This window comes from Pseudorasbora parva, chromosome 19 (genome assembly GCF_024679245.1).
Source record: "Pseudorasbora parva isolate DD20220531a chromosome 19, ASM2467924v1, whole genome shotgun sequence".
Taxonomy (NCBI): Eukaryota; Metazoa; Chordata; class Actinopteri; order Cypriniformes; family Gobionidae; genus Pseudorasbora; species Pseudorasbora parva.
Genome location: NC_090190.1, coordinates 11,185,968 through 11,198,300, shown reverse-complemented (window position 1 = coordinate 11,198,300; position 12,333 = coordinate 11,185,968). Strand labels below are relative to the sequence as shown.

The 12,333-nt window shown below is 36.9% G+C and overlaps 1 protein-coding gene across 7 annotated transcripts in view; it reads right to left on the bottom strand.

The window, feature by feature from the left end:
• Positions 1-12,333, bottom strand: part of elmo1 (engulfment and cell motility 1 (ced-12 homolog, C. elegans)) — a 114,595-nt gene that overhangs the window by 23,945 nt on the left and 78,317 nt on the right. For all 7 annotated transcript variants that reach the window (XM_067426644.1, XM_067426649.1, XM_067426648.1 and 4 more), the window contains one exon: positions 624-760. In XM_067426644.1, coding sequence (XP_067282745.1) covers positions 624-760 — 137 coding nt within the window. The remainder of the gene's footprint in view (positions 1-623; positions 761-12,333) is intronic.

The window sequence follows — 12,333 nt, the reverse complement described above, 5'->3', positions numbered from 1 at the left end:
ATGACAACCCTATAGCATTGACCAATCAAAAACCCTTATTGGCTGACCACTAGTATGAGGAGAACATAAGAGAACAACAGAAAGCTCAAGTAAGAGAAATGGCGCTTTTCCACTGCATGGTATGGCTCTGTACGACTTAATTTTGGGGGCTTTCCTAGTATACCTGGTACTTTTTTTTTGTGTCACCTCAGTTAAGGTTCCAAGCGAGCTGTACCGATACTAAAATGTGATATGTAAACACTGCAGATCACTGATTAATCGGAGAGAATCGTCACTACCAGCGCCATTTATGCGAGACAACAATCCCACTAGATTTAAATAGACAGCAACAGCCACCACAGTATCATTTGTTCGCAAAACTTTTTGAAAGGACTTTCAAAACCATCACACACAACTTGAAAAAAAGAAATGGCTATACTGTGGTCAGCAGACAAGGCGGTGGCACAACTATAACGATCAGTATATAATCCCACCCACTTTGAAGTGGTACTAAACTACAGTGTAAAAGCAAACTGAGCCGAAGTAAAGCAAGCCGAGTCATGTCGAGCCAAACAGGAGGAAGAGAGCGATAGATGTACAATTAGACACAGGTGTAGGGTCTCAATCTAAAGGGCTTCTCTCACCTTATTGAAGTCTTCAGAAGTGGCTCTCATCTCTTTCCAGGTTTTGTTGAGAAGCTGGATACAGATGCAGAAGAACTCCGCAAACGAACGGTCATGGGTGAAAAACATGGGGTGAAAGTCATGGCAGTTCTCGCTGGCTGTGAACAAACAAATGGGACAAAGTGAGCATTTATTTTATTGTCAAATATTGCCCCCCAATCCACTAGACTGGGCAAACCCAGCCAGATCAACCGGCGATTTGATTTCGCCCAGCAACTCAGTCTGGAAACCTGTACATTCATTTCTACTGGTTCTGTTACACTTTTGCAGGAAGCCAGGAACCAATCACAGACTAGATTATCCACCTGGCACGCTTTTGGTGGGTTTAACACGATGAGGGATAGAGAAACGATGGGTCGTAGCCTGCTGATCACGCCTCTTGTGGTCTGATTGGTTGAAGGACTATCCAATTGAGAGTTATTTGAATAATGCCAGTTGATCACGCCTCTTGTGCAGTAGAAAATACAGTGCAAACTCCCCAGACCAATGTTCAATTTTAAATTGAGCTTGGTCCGGTGATAGCCAGACAACCAATCCACCTGGGGAAAGTTGATTTATCAGGTAAAGCATCAATATCTATATCGCATGACAAAGCAATTCCCTATATTTAAGTTGGTCTGCACTAGAGTCTCAAGAGAACTTTTAACTCTCCAAGAAGGATTTTGAGATTTTAAGGAGGCTCACGTGTGTGCTTTCTTAGCCAGCTTCAGCCCTCACGTGGGCTTCTCATGCATTGATGCATCAGATATGGCTAGGAACGAATGGTGCTACATCACGACACATCTCTCTGAAAGAGCCTCTTGGCAGAGCAGACGATTTTTCTCAAGCACGAGAAGCATGGGCTTGGCTCTCAGGACACCTACACATTTGAAATGAATGTGAACAGTTGGTTAAAAATGGCTTTTTTATAGCTGTGTTTTCTTTCAATGCATTCCCCTGCCCGCCAGACACTGGTCTTAATTCAGAAATTCTGAAAAACCTTTGAGATGCTCAAGACCCTTTTATTAGCTATATATTCCACCACAGTGTTGCGTCCAGGGTGTGCTCAAATTTGCATAGTCTAAAACGCAATTGTCATTATGTTTGACAGCAATTATGAGCAAATCTTTAGTTGTTCAATATGAATATGCAATATGAAGACTGTACAAACTAACACTATGAAAGTATATAGCAGGCACAACAATGCCGGTATAGATATCTATGGGTAAAATATGCCTCACACGACTAAACTTGTGTCATCATTTTAAAATACCTGTTTTCACAGTCCACATTATTCACTTAGTAGAGTTTTCAAAAAGCTCTGTCTTTGTTGAAAAAAGCCATCTTAATGTGGAAGGAAGGTCAAAACGGAGAGAAAAAGATGCTTTGGACAAGGCCATGGTATCCCATACTTTTGTACTTTTCTGAGCAATCCCGGAACTTCTTATCTACACTTTTTTGTTTACCTTATGTCTAAGCCACTTTGAATAAAAGCGTCTGCTAAATGATTGTAAATGCACCTGGGTTTCAATTTACAGTTAATAAATTCAACATATTTCTTTTTCAGTTCATTAAAATGCTTTTTGGATTGGCAGGTCTCAAGGCGACTAATCTTGGTCCGAGTCTCTAGGGTCTGTTGTTGGCCTGGTTCTTTAAGTTCTTGACTCCAACTAGCCTCTTACTAGGCTTACAAGCACATAACACATTACATAACAGCAACAGAGCTGGCATATAGATGGATGTGATGTCGGATGATTACCCTCATAAGAACGATAAGAGAGAGACTTGCTCTTCATCTCACCACTTCATAAACGATCCTCAAAGATTTCCCCCCGGGATATTACTAAAGCAGGATTATGGATGGAGAGCTCTGTGATGATATATCGTGTGAGATTAGTGCTTTATAATTTTTTTAAAAAGAGCCTGAATCAAATCAGAATGGCTGCGTGGGAAATTAAAGTCTGGGAGAGCGCTATAAAAACTGAAGGTGCCATTATTGTGTTTATAAACAGCAGCAGTCAAGGTGAAAATGAAACTGAGGCTTTCACCCTGAGGCGGCACGCACCTATGTGTATGTCAGCTATGCCACTTTAATACAAACACTACTCGAGTGGAATGGTGCTTTGAATTAGAGCCACTATTTGAGATTCTCATTTAGGGGAATTGAAGCTTCAGAGACCCTGCCAAAGCCCCTGCAGAGGGCCAGTAATTGCATTGGCTTGGTCAAAATTGAAACTTCACAGCATAATGAATGATGCCTGAAGGCGCAATGGGGCATTCATTGAGAGTGACGTCATCTGACCGGTCAATCTGAGGCTCAATCCACCAGACCGCCCGAACCACAGAGCCTGGTCCTTTGGGATGGCTCCAACTGATTCAATGTAATAGTTTCCTTCTCCTTCAGAAGTCAGAGGAGTTCAAGGGTGTGCTGAAGGGGAGAGCAGCACTATCAGCACCCACCTGCTGAGGAATGAAATGTCAGAGTCACTTTGGCTCTCGCCTAAGCCCTGAGCTCACAGGTTTGGACCGTATTAACAGTCTGACGCAATGCAACAATTCTAGCTGGCAGTCATGCTGAATAGAGCAATCTCATTAAACCAGGATGTTCTCTCATATTGTAACTAAAGAATCCTCAAAGAACTTTTATCTTACAAGTGGTATGATTAACACAATCCTTTCCTATTTGTCTAGAAGTCAAAAGACTTTCTGCAAACATACACCATTATACACTATATAATGTATAATCGCAGCATTCATTCAATCATTCATTCATTCACTAGGGGATCATTAGGAGGAAATATATATACAATATTAATTATTAGATTTTATTTTAATAAGTTTTAATTTAATGCAGCTTCAAAGTGATTAGTCACATCACATGGCATTTGCAAAGCAGGTGATTGGCTCAACAACAAAAAAAATCCCATGAGCAAAAAATATGACAGAATTACTGTCATAACTTATGGGGATCCTGCACCTGCCAAACAAAAGGAATGTTTGTGGAGCTATTATAGACCTCCTTGTATCCATTATGTACACACTCAAAAGCATGATTACATCATTTAACATCATTACATCATATTAGTCAGTTTCTCATGACTGACACATAACTGAGGAGGAGGAGATATTATGTGCTTGGTGTGAGTATTAACATGGGCTTTATGCCCTCCGGCTAACAAGCACGGCACAGTGCAAAGCTGTAGTGTAAATAGCTTACAATTCAACATGTCAACTGGTTAGTTGGGTAAACATAAGGGCTGTCAGACAAGCATTAAACCTGTATGACCTTAATCCGTCAGCAGTCAAATCGAACCTCTTGTACTCACTCTGAGCCTGCCAAGAATCAGCATTGTACCAGCATTCAAAGCAGAAGTTTTGATTCCGCATATAATACTTCAACATTTAATGTCAGTGCATGATAGCCGTGCCAAATGATTTTACAGTTGGCTTTAGAGTCAATATACATTTATTTCCTATCATTGAATATAATCACATCAATCCCCACAGTACATGAAGGGTAAAGACTCAGCAATAACAGCGACAAACTATGATATGATAATCATTGATAATGATTCATTTTTAACTTGTGTATTGTTTATAGAGAAATGATGTAATGGTGTGGCAATCTGCTGATCCCTCAAGGCAAATGACGAGCCACAGTATGTGAATCATCTACGGCAGGCCAACAAAAAGGACAAGATATGTGGTCTGAACACTGTATAAGACACCGCTGTGTAGGACATATGCGGCATCTTCATACAAGGTAGACTGAACTCTTAGAAGTTGATGATTGAGCAATGGTTCATCTTTGACAACATTAAGAGCTTCCAGAAGTTGAGCTAGGAAGCCTTATCCTCCAGAGTACAGACTTGTCTGGGTGGTCTTTAATGAAGACATATGATCTTCCCACGTACTAGGAATCTGCCCAGGAATTTTACCCATATGTCCATATCCTTGTGCATCAACAAGAAGGTCATAGGACTGTAGGACTGGCAGATGCCTTGGCCACCCCTGCGTCTGTCCAAATCTGACATGATCATCTCACTTCTTGATGTTGTGCCACAGATAATTATGGAAGACCAGATGCATCTTGGGGGTGGAAAATCGTGTACAAACTAAACTTGCAAGAATAAGGCTGAAAGCCCCAAGGATGATTATCAAACATCACACAGTCAGAGAACAAGGAGACGTCAAGATGAGATGACAGCTGCGAGAGGTCATCTTCGAGGCAAGAGCTGTGATAAACTGACGAATGTACAGTGGCAGATGCCACCCTGACTCTTCAATGCAGAGAGAACACTCTTCAAGACAGAAAATCAAATAATCATTGCCATTAGACAGAGAACACCCTGTGACATCTCCAGAGGGGAAGAAAAAAAAATCTGGAAACCCATACATTGGTTAAGCCAAAAAAGAAACTATCAAATGACATCTGAACACTTGGTACTTTTAACCCTATAAACCCTGAAAAATTACTTATTTTTTATGACTGTTTATTTTTAGTTTATTTATTATTATTTTTGTATCAAGTATCACATTTTAAATAAATTAAAAAAAACTTAATGTCTTAGTCAAGTAAACCAAAGTTGCTTCAGTCCAGACACTGTTAATCTTGAACTATTACTATATATCTATATAATTAAAAATAATAATAAAAATTGCACAGAAAAATACACATGAACCTAAAGAATTAAAGAATTAAGCTAAAAAAAATATCAGTCAGACAACAGAGCCATGTAATAGATTGTGTAGAACATAATTTAGAGGCCTTAGAAATGTGTGTATCGAATATGAACAGAGGCGGACAGTAGTGGAGTATTTTTACTTTCCAAGTAAATTTACTTTTCAAGTATATGTACTTTATCGGTGTTCTTCTTTGGAAAACTTTTACTTCACAAAATTCCAAAACATAATATTGTAATTTTACTGCACTGCATTTCATATTGAATATCATTTAATACTTAATTATATTAAAAATGTAGTGCTGAACTAGTAATCAAGTAAAAGTAATTCAAATTTTACTTGAGTACAAGTAAGAAAGTACTATATGTTTAATGTAATTAAAAGTTAAAGGTAAAAAACAACTACTTTTATTAATGAAATATGCTGCAGTAAAAAGTATGACATTATATATTATGCTATGGTATGTAGTGAAGTAAAAGTTTTCCAAAGAAAACACTGATAAAGTATATACTTGAAAAATGTACTTGAGTAGAAAGTAAAAATACTCCACTACTGTCCGTCTCTGAATATGTAGGCTTTATGCGGGTAAGATATTTAAGCTGAAGTGAAACTCAAGTACTTCAAAAGTATGGGCTGTCAATACCAACATCCATATACACTAACTTCTGTAAAGAGTTCTCATTCTCTTATGAGCCTTTAAGCAGAAAGGAGGAAGATAACGGAGAAATATTACTTGGGACAGGTTTGCCAACATGATGTAAACAACTGACAATACATGGCAAATGAGACCGCTGCAATCTGTTCGTTTGTCTCATATTCAAACATCTATCCACAAACTTCCATAAACACTTCAATCCACAAACTATAATAGCCTGCACGTCAACACATCATAATGTGTGCATGTCAATCAACTATCATAAATGCTGGTCATTCCACAAACTGTCATGCATACATACATTAATATGCAGACTATTGATTTCCTGTGTAGATAAACATGACTAGCATCATTTCATCACACACATACACCACAGGATCTATCTTGCTGTGTAATATAAGCGCCGCAGATGTTCTACTGAACCTGCACCTCTGTGTTTGAATGTGGGGGAGATGCTGACAGCAGCTGCATCTGTTCACTCATCTATTTTGCATGAGAAAACTTGACCACACCAATGGCACAGCTGTTTGATCTTCTTTTTTAATCCATTCATTCTATCCTGAAAAGACCTCCCAGCAGTCTGACACTTCATACAGTGTTCAGAAATGAACCATCCAATTATTCGTCTCCAAGATTTGACAACTTTAAGCTTAACTTCTACAGGGAATCTATGGCAATAAGGCAGGGGGTCCAACAATTACTGCTGGATTTAAATCAATTTTTTCTGCAAAAACAAATACAATATTTAAAAGTATTTTTTCACCCAAACTAGTACGAGAATTTTGAAAAATGTCATTTTTGTAAAAACAAATTTGACATATGACATATGAGGACGCAAATGTGTATAATGACATGGGTATGATACAGGTATTACAAGGAGAGGGTGAAATATGAGGACGTTGGCCATGTCTCCACTTTTCAAAATGCTTATAAATCATACAGAATGAGTTGTTTTTTAGACAGTATGCAGAATGCAGAATGTTTCCTGTGATGGGTAAGTTTAGGGGCAGTGTAAGGGGATAGAACATACGGTTTGTACGGTAATAAAACCATTACGCCTATGGAATGTCCCCATATGTCACAAAAACGTGTGTGTGTGTGTGTGTGTGTGTGTGTTGCTTTAGGTATTCCCAAAATGGGGACATTTTTTGGTCCCTAAGAGACAGCTTAAAACAGCTAATATATCATATTAAAATAAGTTTTTTGAAAATTTTTAAATGCAGAAAGTTTTCAGTGAGGGTAGTGTTTAGGGGTAGGATTATGGGGTAAAATATACAGTTTGTGCAGCATTAACACAATTATATCTATGAAAAGTCCCCATAAAACATGGAAACGCAGCATTTTTTGTCCACTCAATGAAAGGCAATGGGGTTCAATGTTGTTTTGGACCCCTACTGACTTTCACAATATAGACAAAAACATTTTTTAAATAATCTTTTTTTTTTGTACCACTAAAGAATAAATATAGTACAGGATTAAAACAACATGATAGTAAATTAACTACGCTTTTAAGTTAACTTCAACCAAAGAAGGTAATATTCACCTTCTTTAGTTAAAAAGTGAAAAATGTTTCACTGTCCCTTCCACATTAAAATGTATTAAATGAAGTTCAAATGCACATCATAATGATATCCTGATGGCTCCTCTGCAATGTAAACCTCAAAACAAAGGTACTAGACAAATTATTTTAGACCAGGCTTACAATGCCACACCCAATATAATGGGTTATTTGGACAGCCTGTCTATTCACAAAGTGGTCTTCGACCTCAAAAAGATAAAAGACCCCTGATTTCTTTACCCCTGACTATTCTTGACCTCAACTAGATAAAATACTGCATGTAAGTGGTTCTTTTGAACCTATTTGAGCTGCTAATGGGACCTTATAATATGAATCAGCCACAGGGATCACTTCAAAGGCAGTGTAAATTTCTATTTAACTCAACTTAGCTCTCTAGCGTCCATCATTCACTCCATGTAATTGCCCACTGTGTGTATTTTTGTCAGCATTTGTGCATTGTGCCATGGTTTTATTACCGAACACAGCTGAAGTGAAACTGAAGTGCTTCAATAGTATGGCTGTCAATACCGACATGCATATACACTAACTTCCGTACAGAGAAGAGAATGAGCCTCAGTGTGTACTGAAGCAGAAGATGTTCCTAGGAGAACATTTTCCCACTAAACAAATACACTTCAGTGGTTAACAAGACATTGCAGGAGCTCCACGTCAAAATGCAGAAAGAAACACTTTTTTTACCCACTGTATATTTTCTTCCACTGCATTTCTTTAACAAATAGAGCAAACAGAATGGTCTGGTTTCATCCACAGACTTAAAATGGATCCCTCAGGCATTACACAGGCTTGCCCAGGCATGGTGCCATGTGCCCATCTTAAAAGTGTGCCATATCGCAGTAGGGAGCTCATGATTGAGCAGCAGGATGTCAAGAACATCATCTTAGAGGTGTGAGATTATACGGACAGTTACAGGCAAGCCTATTCCTGATGCTGTTAACTCACACTTCATCTGCGGGGAGCTGGGTGTGTTAATGAAATCAAATGCCATTAACCTCCAGGTGATCGGACCATGACATGCTCATTATGATAAGTTTTATAAATCATAACAAAAAACAAGGTCGAATTTGCAATCAATCCCTGATGGCACGTGTTCCAGACATTTGATGTGCACAATTAATCAAAAAAAATAATTATTATGAATTATGTTTATTATTCTTAAGAATTATGTTTATTATTCTTAATATTTAAAAATGTTCACCCAAATTCTGATATTTCTTAAAGCTATACTGTGTGATATTTTCCCCCATCTAGTGGTGAAAAGGTATATGACCATCCAGTGAATATTAGTTTCTGTTCCTCTCAATTCCGATTTCGTTTTAACTCCTACGATTCAGTCCAAGATTAACATGGCAATGCCCCTCTTCACATTCGACACGGTGCCATCGAGTGTTAAAACGCGAAAGGAGAAGCTTGATTTTACGGGTATGTCCCTCTTTGGCTAATGTACTTTCAAGATGGCGACCGGCATTCGAACCCCTCACCCGTATGTATTTTCAGTGGCATATTATAAACTTACGAGAATACTTTATTACTTAAAAGAAGTAAATATACATTAATGAGCACATATATTTTTGAAAGAACTAAGTGTTTTTAGCTAAGAATAAACTAGAAAAGTTACACAGTGTAGCTTTAATTTATATAAATTCTGATATACTGTATATCTGTCTTTTAGATTATAAAGGTATGTTTAAAGCTACACTGTGTAACCTTTTTAGTTTATTCTTAGCTAAAAAATTTAGTTCTTTCAAAAATATATTTGCTCATTAATGTATATTTACTGCTCTGCAGACCAGTTTGTTAAATGCTCATTCATACTTAATGTTAGCCGTCAAATACCTAACGTAAATCATAACAGTGAACTTGGAATTAATGTAAATTATTCTTTGATTAGAGCTTTTATGTTCGGTTTATCCACATTCTTGTTTATCTACAGGCATGCTAAACATGGTTCTGTGTTTAATTTGGCTACTATAGTAAAGCAAATGTTCAGTGTTTGTTTTGGGTTAATAGTTCTTGCGACAGATATTTGGCTATAATTGTTCTAAGAATACAAAAGGTGCCATTCAGTTGTGGTCACTATAGATCTTTACAGACTACTGGTGTACACTTGACGGTAAGTGAAATACAACACACTGGGCTAGCTAACCAATCTGAGCCCATTGCGTATTTGTTTGAGGGAGTGGCTTCATAGAACCCGAAAACCATAAGACGAGGAGGGACAGAGCAGTGTAGAATAAAAGTAAAATATATGAAAAATAATGCAATTTTTTAAAAACAAACACGTGTTACAGTGCACCCCACAAACACAATCAAGCCTTCGAAAGAATGTTTTACCACCCCTTTGATAATACAAATATTTCTTGAGTGCCGAATCAGCATATTATAATGATTAAATAATGGCTCCTGAAAATTCAGCTTTGCCATCACAGTAATAAATTATACTTTAAAATTCATTAAAGTTGAAAACTGTTATTTTAAATTATAATAATATTATTTCAATTCAATCAAATAAATTTAGCCTCAGTAAGCACAAGAAACCTTTATAAAAAGCAGGAAAAAAAATTAACAACATTGCACTTTGACTAACCCCAAACTTTTGAACGGTAGTGTATATAGATTATAAATCTATATAATCTAAGAATCATTAATATTATTGCTCATACTAATTATAAGGAGTTTGAGCCATTGTTTTACATAGCAAATGCAACTCACGTCGGCTTTAGATAAAACAATCCGATGTTACACCAGCATTCACCAGACATTTTTTCTAAGTTTATGGTTTAGAAAGTATGTAAAAATAGATTTTTATAAGCTTTTTATTTACAAAGATGATGGATATGCTGGTTTTTCATATATTCAATATACAGATTTTCCATATAGTCACTATATTTCAACTTAATAGTTGGCCAAATTATTCAGAGTTCTGAGCCATCATTAGTATGTTAGTTGAGTCATAAGATGGAAACAGACCACTTTCCTCCCCCTGTAAAACTGCAACAACACCATAAATCCATAAGCAAGGACTTTTCTGCCAGTAGCCATTTTGATTCTCCTCATAAATATTAGATACAACCTTTTTAAAGGCTGAAATAGGAAGCTATTGCGTGGCGTCTGACCACCGCAGATTCCATTAAAGCTTTTGCAGGAAAAACATGGACAGCTATAAAACTTTCAATACTTCTCTGAGAGGAGGTGAAGCAGGGACACCTGGATTCCTGATGAATAATTCATGACTGCTGACGGAAGTGCCAGTCGAACAGAAACTTTTGTACCACAACTAGATAAAATATATTTAAATGTGATGTGGTAAATGCCATTAAAATAATAATATTAATCACCAATAGGGTCAAATTGACAGGGTATTAAAAAATGGTTCAGGAAGAAGTATATTGCCTGCAAAAGTGTATCGTGTCATTGCAATTGAAGGAAAATGATAGCCAAAAAGCTAAAACAAGTGTTGAGACTCTAATTAACATAAAATGAGAAATCTCCAGAGCTTTCACAGGTGTGACATGGCTTGGACCTCTTCCTGGATTGATGAAGATTTCTGGATTTCTATTCGTAGAAGACAGCAAATGAGAAGAGTTAAAGTTAAAGATATGCGGACCTAAGGTTCCCAAACAAGCCATTCTACTCCCTTCACTGCCACATCAACTCAAACATAGCATCTACCCTGCCGTAAGTGCACCATAAATTGCTTTGAACAAAAGTATCTGCCAAATGGAAACTCACTAAAAGAGTAAGTGAAAGTGTTCTTCTCCTAGTTAAAACTGCAGCGTCCTCCATCAGCCCTTGCTTTAAAAGACACGTATTACTTTTTAAATGAGGAATTACATTAAGCTTTCTCAGCAAGTTCATTTAATTAAGTTTCCGATGACAGGATGGTGGAGCAATCTCCACTAAGAATATACTTGCCGTTTAATAACGCCCAAAAGCTGTCAGTGAGGTCGTGTTAATAACCTCTTTTCTGCTAACTTGAATCAGAATAGCAAATGGAGTTTTTAAACAATAAAATGCTTTGCTGGCTGCTCATTACTCTCTCAATATTGCGCTTAATAATTGTGATGAATCACTTCAACTGTGCCACGGTAAATGGTGCGTGACTGAATATAGCAAGGGATTTACAGTTCTTTGAGATTCCTCAGCACTCCCGAGGAAAATGAAAAGGAGACTCTGTCTTAGATAAGGTTGGATTTACGGATGTGGGGGCAGAAACTCTTATCCAAATAAAACATCACTTGAAAATGTATTTTTTTACACCGAGATGTTTTTATTTGTAGGTTATTTATTTATTCATTTATAATATGTATTATTAATTAATTATTTTTTTAATTCATTGCTTGTATTTAAATGTTAAGGGATTAGGAAAAACTTTAACTTTGAAAAAAAAAATGTTAGTAACTGCACGTGCAGAGGGCATGAATACATTTCAATTTCAATGAAGAAAAAAATCAGCAGCCTAAAGAACTACTAACTAATATACATTTCAAACATTATTTACCAGTAAGATAAATATACAGTCAGTGATACAATAAGAACAAATAAGCAAATTGGCAATAGCACAAATAAATACAACAGAACAAAAGTTGAATGTAAAATAACACTGCATAGGTTTCTTTTTATAAATAAAATATAGATTAATCCTTATTAAAGTTACATACATTTTTCAGTCAACAGTATGTCAGTCAACATTGTTTAACAGTAATGACACCGATGGCAGCAGGTTTATTAGGCTCCTGTCACTTTAAGACCTAATGCACGGATCACATGCATAATGC